Below are 19,862 nucleotides of genomic sequence, written 5' to 3' on the forward strand. Positions count from 1 at the left end.
TCTCTCATAAAATGGTGAAAGCTGAGAATACGTGTTGAAGCCATCTATTCGCTGCAGAAAAATTGCACCATGTTTTGCGTCATTTCGAAGATGGGCATCATCATGTCGGTAGATCCTTACAGTATGTTAAACCTTGTTCACACTATTCCTCTCAAGATGTATTTCTTCTATATAAATTTCATTGATTTGCTGCTCCATTGTGCGTTCAACTGTTACAAGGACATTTGGAGGTCATCACTTTTCTTTGAAGAAACGTACAGCACTCACCTGTGCTGTGTACCATGTCACACCATGTGCACTATGCATGCTCTTTTTTGGACACACACACACACACTCACTCACATATTAACAATATCTCCAAGGACAGAGTCGTGGGTATTTCTACTCGTCGAGTGGGATGCATAGTGTTTCCATGGAGATCTATTTTCAGCCATGGCCAAATGAAAGGGCCAACTGTTAAAATATGCCATCATGTTCGCTCTGACTGAAAAGAAAAATCCCATTTCCTCCGCAGATTTAATGGTAAAAAGAAATGTATTACATTTGTTCATGTTCCTCTCTTTTTTTAATTTACAAACAGGATTTTAGGAAGGTATCATTTGTCAGATTTTAGATTTTAATATCCAATCGTGATTTCTTTGACAGACCAGCGCACTGCCAGCCAAAGAGTCCTAAGATGAAGCTCAAGTCTAATTGTAGTATTTTAAATCTTATAGTATCTTAGTATAATTTCGTTAGTGTTGTCCACATGCAAAACTTCATGGTCAGGTTTATAAAAGGAGTGGAGAGGCTAATAAGTCACCAGCGACTTTCCTTGGCCCCGAACGCAGACCTCCAATGAACCATTATTTATGGCATTTCATGATTGATAGCGTAATCACAAGTTTTCTTGTTGGCATTGAAGTTTCTAAATGCTTAATTAGCTGGTATTCAATGCAAAGCGGCTGATACTAAAGGATTTTATGACACCCAACCACATCTATTAATGAGATCATACTGCAGTCTGTATTTCTAGTACAGTTAATGGCTTTTAGCTGGCGAGTCTCCAGCACACATTCAGTCTGCTTTAAGTCCGTAAGCTGCTGATTTAAAATGGTCAATCTAACATTAGCGGCGCATCATCATTTTTCAAAGTTGGGGTTATATTTCCATTTAACGTTTGGATCTCGATCTGAACAATCACAAGAAGCTCTGGTAAATAAGTTAGCCGGCCATTATACAGCACGAGGAGTTCCATCTTACTCCCATCTGTACATTTGGTACATAGTCTGTTCAGGCTTCACTACTTGGTGATGGACTCAAGCACAAAGACTCCTTTGCAAGCACCCTTAATCCTCTGTGCGATTGTTGTGACTCATCTGTGTATCGCTGTAGTTTTTCAGCCCTCTCACTGCCTCCTCAAAATCAACTGCCAGAGCAGTGGGCTGACAGCATTTAGCCTACTATATTTCATAATCTGGCACATGAATCTTAAGCAGCATTGCGGCTATCGAGGAATAAATTATATAAAGGCGGGCGGATTTTCCAGGAAGCAAAAATTAATTACATTTCTTAAAGGAGTTGCAACATATAACAAGGTTGAATGTCATGTTTAACCGATGAATTATCTGATGAATAGCATAAATAGAGATTCCCATCACATGGCAGAAATAACTGAGAGTCTGCAGCTGTTGTATTTTATCGTTAAATGATTGTTGCCCTAACATTCACATTCTAGACATCATCTTTATTTTGTTAAATCAGTGATACAAATGAAGGTGAATGTTATGTTTGATTTAAACCAGACCTGCAAAGATTCTACACACAGCGTATAGTAAATATATGTGCTTAGGCTTGCACATCTGTGTCTGTGTATCTGACCAACTGGAACTGGCTAAAGCCTGATTATACACGAGCTCTGGTTTTACTGTGTGTGAGAGTGCCGGTATGCAAAGCCAGCCTTCTTACTAAACCCAAATCACGTGAAGGCAGTCACGACTCACAGCGCCGCACGCACACACACACACACACACACACACACACACACACACACACACACACACACACACACACACACACACACACACACACACACACACACACACACACACACGCATGGTGCATGGACACACATGTTTGTGTGTGATGTGAGGCAGGACGCTGTGGAGATCAATGGGAGAGCACGCTAGGTCCTCTCAGAGAGACAATTAAAAGAGAATGGGTAATGAGGCTATTTATAGACTGATCTATTTGTAACCAGGGCATTCTCCTATGTAGGAGCTGGGAATTGTTCTCCTTTCAGTCTGCCCTCCTCCTGTCCTCTATTTCTCCTTCTCTGTTGCTCCATCTCTTTATTCAAGGAGCAAAATACATTATCTTTCTCTATTTTCTGTCTTTTTTTTTCTTGCTGTATCTACAGATTTGTCTGTCGCACAAATATTCCGTTGTTCTGTGTCTCGTTGTTCCTCTGTCTACGACATCGGAGGCAAATTAATCACCATTTATTCACCGCTGTGGTTAATAAGTCGTTTTTATTCACATGTGAAACGCTGTCATGCAGCAGAGATGTTATCAGGTGCAATCCAGGGCCACTCCTGGGAGACCCAGTGACGCACCATGCATGACATAATGCTGCGATAATGTCTGGGGAGGGAGACACAGAAACAGAGCAACAGTAAATACACACTGCGTCCGCTCAGCAAGCAGATAACGGAACACCGATAATAACACTGAAAACAGCCAGACAGAAAACTGAGTAGCTCAATAGAAGTATTTTATGGATCATTTTAAGCATCCTTTGCAGGTTTGTAGACTTAATGCTAATTACAAAGCGTTGTGAAGGTTTGATCCAGGTATAAACCTACTCATTTATGTCAATGGTATTTAAAATATATCAAGTTCAAACATTGGTCTTGCCACTACTATCTTATGTAACAAACTCTGCCTGAGAATGATTTTCCAAACAGCAAAAGTAAATTGTTCCTCGAGCATGTATGAAGTTTTACGGATAAAAGAGCCAAAGACATTTACATGCAGTAGTTCTTGATATATGCATGTTATGGCCTGTTATGACTCCGACTGATGATTAGTGGGCCGGTTTGTGTGCACTGTGCGAGGGAATAATAGAGAAAAAAGAAAGTCAAGTAAGAGAAAGAAAGGAAATAACAATCCATTACAAAGCCGACTGGAAATCAAGATAATAAACACCTAAAACTGTAGAAGGAAATTGCATTCGTTGTTTTCAGCTGTGCATTTGGAATTTTGTCTGTGTCGATAAAATTGATTGATTTTTTACATACAATTTTAGAAATAAAGCAGATGGTTGTTTGTTCCTGTAATTGTAACTATATAAACAACATACAACTCCAGTGCAAAACTTCAGCATGAACATCCATCACAGGCTCACGATAATTATACCGTGGCGTATTGTATTCTCTAACTATACTACTATCTAACTGTTTCTCTTTTTCTCTCCTTCTCTTATCATTATTTTTTTCTCTGTATCGCACACGCTCAGGTCTCTCGGGTGACCAAAATGACCTGGACAAGAGAAAAGAAATATTTGGTAAAAACCTGATACCTCCAAAGAAGCCAAAAACCTTCCTGCAGCTGGTATGGGAGGCGCTGCAGGATGTCACCCTCATCATCCTGGAGCTCGCCGCCCTGATCTCCCTGGGACTCTCCTTCTACCACCCTCCCGGAGAGAGCAATGGAGAATGTGAGTCAAGCGGCTCTTGTGAAATCACATCCTTAAAACATTCTCTCTTATCGTTTGTTTCAAAGTGTTGAGGCAGACACACGTGCAAAAAAACACACACTCACTACAACAATTATCTCACGAGTACCTCCACTATTGCAGACCACAGCAAAGTGCTTTAATCTCATTGGCACACCGACATCACTTCCTCTTGCATTACTGGAACTTGCTGACACACTTACACCTGCATGCACACACTTTTTAATTTGGTAAGGCATGTCACTTTGTTTTTAACCCCCAAGAGCTCAGGCAACTTATCGAGCACAAGGGTAATTTAATTGTGTGCGCGTGCGCGACCGCTACAGCCGTGTTAAATACGCGTATAAAGGGTGCAGGTAAGGTTAATGAAGTGTTGAGCAGGGGAATAACCTTAAGCCCAGAGTGCCCATGCATCAGCCCTGTGAGCTGTGAGACAGGAAACGAAGACAGAGACCATAACGAGGTGCTGAGTCAGCGGCATCAGTCGTGGCTCCCAGCATTATCACGGTAATGGGATTCAGTTACTCTGCTAAAGGGACCAGCCATCACTTTAAGTGGTTTTAAAAGTCCTATGACAGTAGAGAAAAAAGAAAAGTCACCGCCGTCTTTTCATTTTATGATTTCATTAATTCTTTAGCTGGATGGTTAAAGTTAAGGGAGAGTTAATGAGTCATTAAGGATTTAGTCAGTCATCGTTTTACAACCAAGGTTGTGAAATATTACTTCATACTTGCATCTTTTTTTGCTTCGCGTCACACCGATTTCATTATGTTTTTGCAGGTGTTCTATATTGCTTAACTTTAAACTGCAAGCAACAATAATGAACAAAATGAAAACTTAATTCTGAAAAAAAATATAATTCTAAAACCCATAAAAGTGAATCCTATACAACAGTTATGTGGTGACATTTCTATACTGTGAAAAGAAAATATCAGACGCATGTATTTATTCACTGGGTGTTAATTGAGTAGGTATCAAACACGTGACATAGAACAAAACATGTAAAATACGGTATCGATAGACGATAAACCCACATGTTTTATTAAAGATCCATCTCACCCACCACTTGTAAAAGTTTCCCATTGAGCTCCATTTGTCCTTGTATGTTATACTTGGGTATTGCACAATATTGGTCGTTGGTCGGCACCACAGACAACTACAATGTGTTGCATGGTTGGATGTCTTAGTGTCTGTCTTTGACAGAGACAAGACACCCGTGTCCACACAGCTTACGTATCTAAATACTAAGAGCTGTCTGTTCAGAACCATGGACAGCTACTACATTCTCTTTATTTTTGTCAACGCACTCCTGTGACAAAGCACGACAGTCTGAACTCATTCAGTTTTTTTTTTTTTTATATGTGCTGCACTAATTTGCACCTTATGGAACACCAAGCTTTCAACTAAATTTCTGTGATATTTGGAACATTTGAATAGATTTTTTCGGCAAATAGAATTATTAAGTGTGAATTATTAAGTGTCTTGAGAATGTCTCTATTTTGGCCAAAACGGTAAGTGTGCATTGCTACTGGTAATTATCCACCTAAAGGAAGGTTTATGTACATGGACTTCCTATTGATTGGAACCTCTCTGTAGTGCAACAATACATCCAATTGGCTTTGACCGTAGTTCTTAGTTAAATCAGACCCTGCATTTATTATGTCTATAACAGTAGGTCTGCTCTAGTTCCCTTGTTGCAATTGTTTGGTTGTCCAAATCAAATCACTTCACTGGGGGCTTTTGAAGTCAGTGTGGGGGCACAATGGCTCCCAGAGTATTACATTAAGCAGCATGAGGACAACTGGGAATAGAGCCCGTTTCTTTTCCAAATATGCCCCAGTCTACCAGTTCACACGGGTTGAAGTATTTATTTGGTTCTTCCTCATGATTTTATTTTGTTTAAATTATCCATTTAACATGTAATCCAAAAAAATGCTCACAATCACTGCAGTGTGAGTTTCTATTACATTTGGGTTTCTGTTATAATTGAGTACTCCTTCATATTTTTGGTGTTCAAGGTGTGTGTGACAGGATACTTAAAGTCTACAGTACGTGAAAACACAGCGTGCTGCTACGTGTGCGTGACGTCCACTTAACTCTCCCCTTCCCTCTTCGTCCCCGGTACCAAACCTCAGCTTGCGGCGCGGCAGGAGGTGGGGTTGAGGACGAGGGCGAGGCAGACGCCGGCTGGATCGAGGGCGCGGCCATCCTGTTGTCGGTGGTGTGCGTGGTGCTGGTCACGGCCTTCAACGACTGGTCGAAGGAGAAGCAGTTCCGCGGGCTGCAGAGCCGCATCGAGCAGGAGCAGAAGTTCCAGGTGGTCCGTGGGAGCCAGGTCGTACAGCTGCCAGTGTCGGACATACTGGTAGGGGATATCGCACAGATCAAATACGGTAGGTGTGAGGGGATCGTCAAACTGTGTGTGTGTGTGTGTGTGTGTGTGTGTGTGTTAGAGTTTACTGAGTTATTGACATGCAGCAAGTGAAGAATTCACTGTTGATAAACAGTTGAAAGTTGGAAAAGGCTTCTTTTAGTCTGTGCTGTAAACACATACGGACGGCCCAAAGCAAACACTATGAGGTCATCAATGAAGAAGTAGATCTTCTGGCTTTGTCCAGTTAAATTTGGTGGCGACACAAAAGTTTCCTACATTTTTACAACTTCTTTCTGGAGAAATAAATTGCAATTGGGTGTTATCTTTAGTTTGTATTGTTTTGCAGCAGTGCACAAAAGTATTTGGACTCTGTTACAACTATTTCCACTGTTTATTATTATTTGACATGTCCCCTTCTCACTGTGATCATTGTGTATCAAATATTTTTTAATTTCAACCTTGAAAGAGAGTAAAATATTGTTAAGTTAACAAAATTTGACTGAGCTTGCAAGAACATTTAGATAACTTTGGGGACTTCCTTAATTCCCTCGTCTTTTGTCTTCTGCGTAAAGTAATTTATTTTGTTCAGTGGCTGAAGATGGACTTCCACCTCATTTACAGAGAAGGATTAAAATAAAATCCACCAGAATTAATTAACTATATTTAAGCAACAGAATTGTAATGCGGAAATAAATTTAGCTACGGACAGACAGACGCTCGCATCCTCTCCCGACGTAATTAGCTACTCCACCATTGTAATTGCAGGTGATCTGCTTCCCGCTGATGGAGTGTTGATCCAGGGCAATGACTTGAAGATTGATGAGTCATCACTGACCGGCGAGTCCGACCACGTCAAGAAGTGTGTAGACAAGGACCCCATGCTGTTATCTGGTATGGTACCAGTCGATGGATGGCTGGAACTGCATGTCACTGTCATGGCTTCTGCAAGAAGTCATATTGTGGTGTAAAAGAGAAAAGGTCTCTGAGACTGAGGACTGTAATTCACATTATATGGTCGTTTCCTACCGCTAAGTTTGAAGAATGTTGAAAAATAGTCATCACTAGCCTAATGACACAACCTTTTATTGCCATCCACTGCCTCTAAAGAAATGACAGAAGCAGAAATAGTTACATTTATGTATTAATCTGGAATTTTAAAATTGCTTTAAAGGTAACCACGTAGTAGTGATGGGATACCAATGAGAAAACTGTTCTCCTGACATTACTTATTGGGATTAGGTTGGGTCTGCCTTTTTTTATATATTATATATTTTGAAAACCAAAAGAATTATGAAATGATGATGTTAGTATCGAAGAAGACACAGCATTGAAAACACAGCAGAGACTCTAGACTGCAGCTTGAAGAACAGAAACGTGGGTTAATTAGATTTCACATTTTAGTATTTCTTTTCCTGTGGATAATTAGCCGTGGGCCTCTTTGCTGTCTTCTTTAATTAGCATTATATTCACCCACATGTACTTCCTATCCCGAAGGTTAATAATGGTCTGCCTTTGTTTACTGTGAAACCTACACACAGTGCAGCCTGTGCACATTTGCACAGTGACACAGTTTTACTGCATTGCACTTTCTAAGGAAGAGTATTTAGAATATAAAAGTGAATCAGAATAAAGTCTGACTTTCGTCAGGTGATATTGGTTGAATACTTTGTTGCCAGTAAGTACTTTTAAACATTCACACCGTACAACAACGAGTAATTTCCCCATTATACGTACAGATTTCTTTTAGTAACAGGTAACTTCTGTATTATTCTATATTATTCTAACTGTACTGTGAAGAAATGCACACGATAATGGGAGGAATTCCAAGAATGTCAATGTTTTTTTTTAAGCAGACACCAAAATTGCATCTAATCTAATGTGACACTTTTCAACACGATCTCACCAGGCACCCATGTGATGGAGGGGTCAGGGCGCATGCTGGTGACTGCTATCGGTGTCAACTCCCAGACCGGAATCATCTTCACCCTGCTGGGGGCCGGCACAGAGGAAGAGGAGAAGAAAGAAAAGAAAGGTAAGAAAGATCATTATATTATCAACTCATTTTTCTGCAGCTGGTTCAGGAGTACTCAGGTAATTTCACTCGGCAGCGTACCCTTACACAAAAAGCGTACACAAAATAAAGCTTTTGTTTGTCATTACCTTGCGTCTTTTGTAAGTCTAACTGTGTGCTCTCATTGCATCACATCAGCGTTTTAAATGTCCTTGTTATTGAAGGGGTTATAAACATTAATCTCACAAATGAGAAAATGTCCACATGTGAACTTCACGGCCGTTCCATAGGCATCTGTAGACATTGGGCCTCTTTGCTGACTCTGTATAAATATTGTATGAAATGAGTATTGGTGGTGCACTTGTGGGCTGCAGTATCCAGGTTCTGTGGGTTCAAGTGCATCATTGTCCTCACTCTCTATCCATCCAAATTCTCTTCAAAGGAGGGGCAGTGGAAGACGGACACCAGAATACAGGTAGAGTATCACCTTTCTCTGACCCCTGGGAGTGGTACTCGATCCTTTTGACCTTCAACCCCCTTACTGGGACCATTAAACCAACGCTGCTCTACACACCTCTTCTTTACCCCAGCACCCTTCCTCCAGTATAATAACCTTCCTCCAGTTTAATTCCTCACTTAAAAAGAGAAGCCTCCACAAAACAGCATCCCTTTGAGTGTTGACAGATGACACAATCCTCGTACCATGTGACATGTATCTGCACTCATCAAACTAACTAGGTAGCATGTTTTGAAGCATTTTACATCAGTCCTCACGTTGTGCTTGAATTCTTACGTTACACAAGTCAAAGTTATCCACCGGGGAAGATACAATAAAATGTGTCTTCCCCTGTGGATAAAAGGTTCTTCCCCTGATCTGAACGATGACAGATACTATACATGCTCTTTTAGTGCATCTACAAAATGTGCATTATTTTCAGTTTAATCAGATTGACCAAAGTGTCCAAAAACAATCGTACGTAATACTTAAATTGTGGCCATCCTAATTCATCAAACTTCAGAAGCCTAATTTAAAGTTGCATCAACAATATATATTGATAACTCTATTACCTTTGGTAAATCAAGTGCTTTTTAAGGTATAGAATTGTGATCGAACTTCTTAATCTTAATCAATAAGATATTGTAAGATATTGTCATTAGCAATGAACTCTAGACACAGAAGCCAAAAGGACACCAGGAAATAATAATTGACCTTCAATTGAATTTCCTTTTTCCAGTCACGATAGTTTATGTGACTGCTGTCAAACGACATTAACATACACTTTTGAGATCTATTCCAGGTTTTAAAACTGAAATACTCTTTTGTGTGTATTTGCCTGGCTGATAAATTAGCCCATTTAATTTGCAGATTTATTTATTTTAATTTATTTTCAGATTGGCTATGCAACACTTTATTGGCTCACTTTCAAATTTTCTGCTAGAAATTATAATTTTGTGATGCTAACAGATGAATAACATGGTTTAATTGTATTACACAGTGCAACAGAAACCAAAATGACAATGAATGCAGAGTAACACTAGTGTTTACCACACATGCTATTACACCAGTACACTTATTGAAACAAATATCCATAAAATAATCTTACAATAGGTTTGTCTTTTTTGTGGCTTTGGTTTTACATTTTATGATATTGGGGTTTTTTTTGCACAGATTTCATAATGTCTGTCCAATGTTACAGTCGTTTGTTTATTACATATGATTGCATAATAATAATATAATATGTACATTACAACTCACCACACTGATCCAAACACTAGACTTATTCACATACAGTCTACAAATGCTGAAACTGTGCTATAACCATGTTATTTCTGTTCACTGTCTTGTGTGTGCACGTACGTGTGTCTGTGTGGGCGCGCGTGCTTGTGTTTACGTTCATTTGTGTTCGGCCTTCCTTGTTACTGGCTAGACTGCTCACATCCCCCTATCCACCCCATCGCAACTATAGCCACGGATGGGGCTGCGGGCATTAATGCCCCTGGCAGTGCCAGCCTAATTAATGGTAGGTTGACCAACCCCCCTGATCACTGACCTCTTTCTGTCGTGACTTCTGACTCCTACCTTCTCCATCCTCAACATGCCTCCCATCGCGGGTGCTCACCTCCCGCTCTGCTCTATCTTCTCTTTCAGTGGTGTCGAACCCTCTGAATCCATGCTGTCAATGCACGCCTGTTGTAGTTGTGAAACTTTGTCTGGTTGTCTAGTTTGTGTTATCTTTCTCTTTGTCTTGTAACGCTTTTAATGTATATACCTCCTAGCTGTCTTGGAAAAATTGTAAAGATTTTTTTATGTCCATCTTTAAGTGAACACTAAAACTAATAAAGGTCATTGGATGTCTTTGATGCTTTCGTGCTGTGAAAACATTTAGAGCAATTTCATATTCCCGTGTTAAAAAAATATTCTGTGAGCGATAGTCAGGATACCATGTGTGAAGTCTTTCAACATTTGAAGTGTTTAATAGTTAGATATTTGAGGAGGCGGGACAATAACTTTCTTTATATAGGTTTAATGAGAAGTTTGAAAACACTGTTAAGAAATAGCGTGACGCCTAACGCTAACAAACGGAGTTAACACACATACTGCGTTTACTTGTTACAGTAAGATGGAGCCAGACTAACACTCATTTCCAGTCTTTAATCGTGGCCAGCCGGCTGCTGGTGGAGATGTCATAGTTACTGTTCAGAGGTTCCCATTTTATCATATGTTTCATAGGGATTGATTGTTGTTGTATCAATTTATGTGTCTCAGGGTAGAAAAACACTGTAGGTCCGTCGTCGAGTGGCTTCTGAAATCAGTGCAAATTCTCAACTTCTGCGTGAGCTGAACAAGATGCAAAAGATTAACTTCACGTATTGTTGCACAGGGATCCCTTTTTTCTGTGTCTCCGTGGAGAGCAGCTGGAAAGTGTTTGTACTCAAGGTCGGGGCATGTGAATTGCACTGTAATGATGACCTTGGCTTTTCCTGGGCTGTACCAGAGAGATTTGTCATCTTACATTACATTACATTACTTATCTTCAGCATATATTGTGACTCCAGGGAACTATTTAATGTGGAAGTGGAGGTGAAGGAACCCATTGATTCTCCATATTTGCCAAAGATTCTGAGAAAATATGGTCTTCTAGCTCCAGCTGAGCGATTTTCTGGGTGAGATTTGAGTGCAAAAGCACTGAAAGATGGATTTCTCACCTGCGCATCACTTATACAGACAACACATATTTCCATAAATATAACCTAGGGACAGTAGATAATATGGTCAACAATGCAGCATGTAATAAATGCTTCCTTAATTATCACGTCTTATTTTGTGTACATTGTATATACATTTATCAAGAAAGCCTTAAGTTTTTTGCTTCATCAGCCCTCACGATAGTTTACTATTAGCAGATTTGTTAGACTACCAACAAGTTGATTCTGCAATTTAAAACAAGGCCAATGAGTCATTGAAACACACATTTAAATTAAGTTCACTAGGTTTGCGCCTTGTGTAAGCAGAATCCAACAGCATAATAAGCTGCTTGTCCCTGGACTTAGTGTTCGATTTTCTTTCTGTTGTTCTTATGTAACTTTGCCATGTGGGAGGCTTTTCCTTCTGTCTCCCTCTCTCTCTTCCTCTCTCTCTGTCTCTCCCCTTTCTCTCTTCATCTTTATTGTTCACATCTCCAGTCTGCTTCCCTCTTATCGTGTGGTCTCGCATGTGCCTCCTGAATTTTCCTCTTATGCATGCAGCCTCTTGTGATATGTGATGCGTGCGTGTGTTTGTGGTACACTTTTCTCCATTGAGGTTTTTAATACTGTTCATAATGTGTGTAGAATTACCTGTGCTCATTTTGTTAGTATGTTGCAATTAAAAATAACAATTCAGGCAAATGTTTGTATTTCTTCTTTCAGTTAGACAGGATGTGTAAACATTGTTTTTTTTCAGAAGTTTATGTAAGAATTTAAGAATTTAACCACAGCGCAAAAAACCCAAACATAATTTTTCTTCCACTTAATCCAAGAAAATCTGAACCCTGGAGTATTTGTTTGTGGCCTGTTGCCAGTAGCCGTGCCCTCTGCCTACATGCCATCATTTACACATCACAAGCCTTTCTATGTGACAGAGACGTTGTATTAAAAGTCATTTTCCTGTCTCCCTGTTTGTGTGTTCTGGTTTTCACTATGTGTGCCGTCTCTGTCGTGATACTTTGTTGACTTTGTCTGCCTTGGTTATTTTTGTTGTTATTGTCCTGTATGTCTCCATCGTAGGTAAAATGCAAGATGGCAATATGGAGAGCAACCAGATTAAAGGTAACCAAACCATATCGTTCACTCTCTCCTCCCCTGCTTTTGCTCTTCCTCCATCTCCTCCTGCCCTCTCTTCCTCTTCCTCTCTCCTCATTTTTCCTCCTTTGGAGTTTGGTGTAAGCGTTTACCGGCATTCAAATAGAGTAGAAACTCCCTCTTCTTCACCGTCTGTCACCATTATGTTGTCAGTGGTCTGCTGTTCTGTTGTTGTCATGTTGTTGACTGTCCCGACCTCTACGAGAAAACACAAACATGTCCCGTAACTACTGTGTCTTCCTCACATAGTAATTCCCTGATGATCCAAACTTTTATCTGAGAGCTCGTTACACACCTCGGTTGTCTCCTGAATGTTTTGTGAAATTCTCCCCACAAAATATGATGTCAATTGTCTGTGATTACAGGAATACGGTAAAGTAAATTTTTCCATTCAGTTTAGTCAATAAAAGGAAATTAGAGAAAAATTAAAATTTCTCATCCCAGGTTACCAAACAGGTGCCTTAAAGTCCCTTAAATGTGTCTGGTAAAATATACAAAAAGGTGAATGGAAAGATCCATTTAAAAATGTTTCAATTTCTCAATTTTCTTTCAGCATTCTCATCACATCTTTTCATAAAAATAAAATAACTATTAATCTAACTATGAAATCGAGTTAGTTATATTTCTATGTTTGCAGTATTAAAAACTAAATGACAAAATTCTGAAAACTTTGTATCATCAACAAAAAGACCCACGACTGTCAAACTCTAAAAACAATCCTTCATTTTCACTCAAATAGAAATTCTAAATCAACCAGGACTGCAAAAGCAGGGACAGATGGACAAGCTAAGCTACGTCCGTCGGCTAAGCTGAAGGGCAAGAGAGTGAAGGATATTTAAAAGACATTTTTGTCCTCGGTCAGCGATGTGGAAAAACAAAATGCACAGCCAAAGACATGAAGCAAATGTTAAACATTGAGGGTTTTTATGAGCAGCAAACACAGTACATGAGTCATTGTGATCGTTAAACAGGGCTGCAAAGATTCTTGGTCATAGGCTTCATCTGCAGAGACGCACTGCACCACGATTATGAAGAGCAGAGAGATGGAGACAGAGTGAAGATATTAAGGATTGTTTTTTTTAACAAAAAATAGGTAATCTTGATTTTATCAGGCTTAATCTATCTATGTATGTATACAAACAGTATACCTAGATAGACAGTATCTAGATACAAAATGAAATGATTTCAGTGTGAAGATTAATTACATTTAACATATATACTATATATAACATATATATATATATATATATATATATATATATAAGTTATTTAGCAATAAATCATTATGGATTTGAACGTTTTGACGTGGAATTATTTTCGATTTAGTTTTTTCAAAAACATGTCAGTTGTCTTGGCGTTGGCGTTTGTATTTGGGTTGTTTTCGGCTTCCTCCCTGAGATGTTTGTTCCAGTGAAATGTTTGATCGCTTTAATATACAGTTACTACTTCATGCATGTAGATTCATGTCATTATAACGGATGACCTTTCAATATTGTTATCTTTTTCATAATCAATTAACGTTTTTCTTATGTGGTTTCATAATAATTGTTGCCAGAATAGCTTTCCTTGCCTTCAATCTACTTGCTGTATACAGTAGCTGTTAAAGCGCTGCTGCTGTCTACATATCACGGTCTGCAGTAAAGTGAGATGTCTGCTTTAAATCATTCTTTTTGGAATTATGCTAGAAATGTTAGAATAATCCCTTTAATGAATTTAACTTTTTTTCTGGTTGTTTGTATTTTGATCATTCTTGATGTAAAGCAGAGGGATTTTTCCTTCAGTGTGAAATATGCAACACGGTATAAAAGGCTTCCCCCATATATAGGTGTGCAAATAATCCTTGAACTGGGCTTCAGATGTAGGACCGCTGAATGACGTTGTGATGGGGATAATAACTTGAAGAAAAAAGAAACACAACCTTTACTTTAGCAAAAGGAGAACTACATCATTGTGAATCTTTAGTTTCCGTCATCTACACAGAAAAAATGTTCACAACAATGACTGCGATTGTACCACAAGACAATGCAGCGACAAGCATCAGCACATCCTACAATGTAAACGCGTAATATATCTATCCCTTCTATAATCCCTTCTTGTCTTTAAATATTAACTTTATTTCTCTGCAAAACCTGACTTCCTGTTCATTTTTGTTCCCTTGCTCTAGTCTACACTTCTAATGCTATTGCAATCTTTGTTTCTTTGTGGTGCTTGCAGTAAAGAAGCAGGATGGAGCAGCTGCCATGGAGATGCAGCCTCTAAAGAGTGCTGAAGGTGGAGAGTCTGACGAGAAGGAGAAGAAGAAGGTGTCTGGCTCGAAGAAAGAGAAGTCTGTTCTCCAAGGGAAGCTGACCAAACTGGCTGTCCAAATTGGCAAAGCAGGTACAGCAAATTGCACATGGACGGAAGTTATTGTTATATATTATTGTTACACAAAACATGCTTATAATGTCATGTAAACAATTTGTGGCCCCAAAGACGGCAGCACAGAGGCATTTTTATTAGCACAGGCCCAAACTGCATTCATGCCCTTAATGCAGCAAAGAAAGGGGCTTCTGAAGCAGTATGGGAGAATTCAAATGATCAGTTTTTGGCCAAAGTTGAGCTTTTCCAATTTTTATAGAATCCCTTAAAAGAAGTCTTTGTTTGTACTGTGGGCTTTTTACGTCAGACCCTGTGATTGAGTGATAGAATAAGGACGTGGTGTCAGAACAATTCAACACAGCGGATGGATTAGCATACAAGCAGCACTGTAGGATCATATCTGCTTCCTGCAGCTCTGGCAAAAAAAGCCTTTGTCTTAATACACTTCAGGGTCTGTGACCCACTACCATGTGTGCCTGTCTTTCTGTCTCTCCGGCTTCTCTGCTCTGTACATGTTCACACTCCTGGTCCGACACCAGGTGTGTTTCATTACATTTCAGAAAAGAACTAAAGAGCCCAGACACACTTAGTTGACTGCAATGCATTTACACTGTGCAAGTTTCATGCAACCAGCATGCACACAACCCTGTTACATGGCACGCATACATGTAAAGCAGCCTTAATAAACATTATCAATTACAGGTATCGATCGGAAGTCGATATTGTAAGATGGTGGAGGCAACGTGGTGGCTCAGTGGTTAGCGCTGCAGCCTCACAGTGTATAGGATCTAAGTTTGGATCCCTCAGGGTGCATCTGGGAAAGTTAAAGGTTCTTTTTATCTGTGTTCCTTTTGTATGATCGTTTTTTTCTTTCCCGATACCAAAAACATTTCACAGGATGAATTTAGAATTTTCTTTCTTCGGACAAATTACCAAACTTGGATCCCTCTACTCGTACTTGACACCAGCTGAAACCATTCTGTAACTTTCTTTTAGGTCTGCTCATGTCGGCCGTCACAGTCATCATCCTGGTCCTGTATTTTGCCATCGATAACTTTGTGATGCAGAAGAATCCTTGGATGCCAGAGTGCACTCCCATCTACATCCAGTACTTTGTCAAGTTCTTCATCATCGGTGTGACTGTGTTAGTGGTGGCCGTGCCGGAGGGGCTCCCGCTGGCTGTCACCATCTCCCTGGCCTACTCTGTCAAAGTGAGCAAGAATGATGAAAGAAGCACACAGCGATGTTCATTGTCACTTGAAGCTCGTCAAATACAGACACTTGGTCAGTGGCCTTTAGGCTTCAAAGCCGCCCGCTGTAGGTACCGCTCTGGTGTCCAGTGTGGACCCACTCGTTAGATGCAGTACGGGTTCAGGAAAGCACCACTGATGTGACGAAATACGCCATGTTTACCATCAGTTTGACGTTGACAGCAGGCAATCTCCCACCTTTCAAAGTGGATAATCTTGTACTTAATGCTACGTCAGCTCCTCTAAGTCTTTAATACTGATACACGTGGGTCTACGTTGTAGTTAGTTGAAAGCAGCGCGTGGGGCCCTGGCACGTTGCCGCATATGGAGTTTAGGGGGAGGACAAGTTGTACAATGCTATAGTTTTGCTGTAAGGACGGTCCGTTCACGCACACAGTATACATAGTAGTGTGTAAACCTCTGCATCCTAAGCCAGTTCTCTGTCTTTAACTGCAGTGCATCGGAAAACATTCTGAATGGATCTTTTTTTTCCGTAGTAATGTAAGAAACCAATTACTCTTCAAGACTAAGTCCAGATGACATGGTGGTTTTTTTTCTCTCTATTGCATCTACAGCATTTTTGTATCCTATGTTAAAGCATAATGATCCCTCTTTTTGTAGTAAGGCCGTTACACAAAGTGCCTGTTAAGCAAATTCAGTCTAATATTTTAAGGCATACATTCTATCATGATCATTATGTTGTTTCCTACCAACAGAAAATGATGAAAGACAACAACCTGGTGCGTCACCTGGATGCATGTGAAACTATGGGCAATGCTACAGCCATCTGCTCTGACAAGACGGGCACGTTGACCACCAACCGCATGACGGCTGTGCAGTTTTACATTGGAGATGTGCACTACAAAGAAATCCCAGATCCTGGCGCTCTGTCACACAAATCACTGGATTTACTGGTCAATTCCATCTCCATCAACAGCGCCTACACCACCAAGATACTGGTAAGCCACCCGCAGTGGTCAGACGAGACACTTTAGCACCTATTTTGGGGCTTGAACATGGATGTTACTGCATCTGAACACATACACCTAATGATCATTCATTCATTTCTATTTCACGAAGGTAGTCACTAGGTCTTTGAAACCATCTACACTATTTTTACTTTATCACGTGGCACCTTCTATGAACCCTTCCAGCGGTATTCCGAGACTTAAGCCCATTTGGTTAAGTCTTGAATATTGTGGGTTACATTTCAGCTCGCTCTGTGCGAGCAGCGAAAGCAGGTGATGAGAGCAGAACCTGGAACGGTAAGACGGTTCTGCGGTGCTTTCTTCATGGCGAAGCAGACATTAGGTGTCCTTGGCTCCTGCTTTAAATTCACCAGGCATTCGCTCAACTTGTCACCTTGAGAACAGTTGTGTAATTTGGTTTCTATCTGATATTCTCACTGTGATTTAATCCAATCTGGCTAAATCGCTGGAGATTGTCTTTGGTTTTAAAGTGAATGCAGCAAAGAGAATTTCTGTCTAACCAAATAGGACCTGTATGCAGTAAGACATGTTCTAATCTTAGAATTGGAAACCTGTTTGCATAGATATTTCTTCAGTGCACTCGGCTGAAAATAATATTTTAGTCATAAAGCATTTTGCATAAATATCATATAAGAAAATATTGCCAATATCAGGACGTTATTAGACTGGAGCTACATACATCAGTATCATTTTGGCATTTCTCGCCAGGACACACGCACACACACACACACACACACACACACACACATATTCATGCCTGCCCCTGTCACTATGCTTGTAAACCCCTTAAGAGTTCATGGCCGACCAACTGAAAAATACCCTTATGGAACTTGCATGAGGAATGAGCCGAGCAGGCGGGACATCTGCGATAAAATTATCCCACAGATTTCACTTCCCACACCTCAAGGCGCAATCACAGTCTGGGTGAAGTGTGTTGGTCACTCGGCTTTGAGATGGAGAGCTGCTGTACATACTTGTGTATGTGTGTGTGTGTGTGTGTGTGTGTGTGTGTGTGTGTGTGTGTGTGTGTGTTTGAAGCACAGTAGAATAGCAATGCAGGCGTAGAAGGCGGACAATGTCTCCCAGGCTTTATGCCAGTTTGCAGTGATTTTTAAAACAGTTCTATGACCCATTCACATTGCACTTATCTATATTATTATTATATATATAATGTATTTAAATTAAGCGTATTCCTTAACAGTGTGCATGGTGGGTTTGTTCTCGTTTAGCTTACCTTTCCCTGTTTTGATAAAGCAGGAACTTTAGCGTAGATATTTCTCTTTACAGAATTCTTTGATTTGCTCAGTAAATCTTACATTTCCATCTTTCCTTAACTGACCAAATACCTTAAAGTGAATGTATCTGACTTGGACATATAGCCTGGTTGTCCTTTTCAATTTAGTAAAGTTAGTAATGTGATATAACAGGAAATGAATTAGTGGTGCAGTGGTAGTTGTACTGTAGTCTGGGCAGTAACATGCTGTTCATTTTTGATGATTTGACTAAATGTAACATACTTTAAAATCATGGTTTGAGTAAAATAACTCTCCAAACTAACAAGCTAACTATGAGTAGTCCAGTAGTGTGACCTTCTACACAAATATGAACAACTATACGTGTCTTAAAGAAGATTTAGTGGCTGTTACATGACAGGCAAATATGGTAAAAAGTTAGAATATGCAAAGTATTTTAGGTCTCTATTGAGAACTGGCTGTGATAAGATGCCCTCTTCAACCACTTGATTTCATCGAGATCACATCCACAAACGTCTGATGATATAAACATGGTTTTAAACAGGACTTTATGGTCCTGAAAGGGTTTATTTCCCGTCTTGGCTACAACTTATTTATTAAAACATTAAATGACACATTAACTCTGTTCTGTAATCTCATGCATGAAAGTAAAAGTTGAACGTAGGATGAACTTCAAGTGATGAATGCCAGCTTACATACTTGGACTGTTTGTTACCTTCCATTAGTCGTTACTGTCCAAATATACTTGAATAAATAGCGTACAGAGGAGAGGACAGCATATGTCAGAATTATCACTTTTCTGACAGCTCTTATTAGAATAAAGGAAAAATACAAAGGGAAAGCCAGACAGCAATGCTGAACATAATTAAGAAAAAAAGTGAACTGAGAAAGTATGACGCAAAAGCGTCATTTCAGAGCAATATTTAGTGGATCCCCTGCTCCCCTCCCCCAGCCGCCCCACTCCCTCAGCGCAACTCCAGCCTCGCAGTATGCTGGCTGATGTGTTCTTATGTAAGAGGCCAATCCCGCGGGACGCCATGACGGCTGTGGAAGTCTTTGATGGCCAGCACACAAAGGCAAAGAGGCAGGCTTTGATACCCATATCAGTACACGACTGCCTCACTGGATTCATAATACAGCCGGCGCTTCCTCTGTCAGCACATACATACTGAAAAAGCCTCATCTTTTGGGGGGGAAATTCACAAGCCGACACTGTATCCTTCTGCACAGGTTAACGTATTCATTTATTCTGAAAATGATGCACGCAAACAAATAAGAACACCAGTTTACCTTGCAGGTCCCTGCAGGCAGGTCCAGCATGCTACAGTTACTTGTGCATGGTATTCAGTGGCAAAATCCCTACAGACCCATATAATTCATTGATACTTTGTTTAAGTAAAACTATTAACGTGCAGGTGTACACATATCAGGCGAGTTCTCTTGCACTGCAGGAGGTATTCAGATCACAGGTGTATCTTCTCGCAGCACGGTGGCATGTGTTTAGCATGGCTGTGTCCTGGGAGCTCAGTCTCGTGTTGCTTCAACCACCTGCTCAGGTCATTATTCTG

At 40.1% G+C, this 19,862-nt stretch overlaps 1 protein-coding gene across 15 annotated transcripts in view; it reads left to right on the top strand.

Annotated features, from left to right (window-relative positions):
- atp2b2 (ATPase plasma membrane Ca2+ transporting 2) overlaps positions 1–19,862 on the top strand; it is an 86,046-nt gene that overhangs the window by 46,347 nt on the left and 19,837 nt on the right. For 8 of the 15 annotated variants that reach the window (XM_078091827.1, XM_078091830.1, XM_040203872.2 and 5 more), the window contains exons 3-12: positions 3,497–3,697; positions 5,851–6,108; positions 6,855–6,980; positions 7,996–8,121; positions 8,543–8,575; positions 10,029–10,121; positions 12,367–12,408; positions 14,656–14,820; positions 15,799–16,013; positions 16,769–17,011. In XM_078091827.1, coding sequence (XP_077947953.1) covers positions 3,497–3,697; positions 5,851–6,108; positions 6,855–6,980; positions 7,996–8,121; positions 8,543–8,575; positions 10,029–10,121; positions 12,367–12,408; positions 14,656–14,820; positions 15,799–16,013; positions 16,769–17,011 — 1,502 coding nt within the window. The remainder of the gene's footprint in view (positions 1–3,496; positions 3,698–5,850; positions 6,109–6,854; positions 6,981–7,995; positions 8,122–8,542; positions 8,576–10,028; positions 10,122–12,366; positions 12,409–14,655; positions 14,821–15,798; positions 16,014–16,768; positions 17,012–19,862) is intronic. The other 7 variants (XM_040203878.2, XM_040203873.2, XM_040203879.2 and 4 more) reach the window with 5 other exon arrangements.

The sequence above is a fragment of the Gasterosteus aculeatus genome, chromosome 17 (assembly GCF_964276395.1).
Source record: "Gasterosteus aculeatus chromosome 17, fGasAcu3.hap1.1, whole genome shotgun sequence".
NCBI classification, from domain to species: Eukaryota; Metazoa; Chordata; class Actinopteri; order Perciformes; family Gasterosteidae; genus Gasterosteus; species Gasterosteus aculeatus.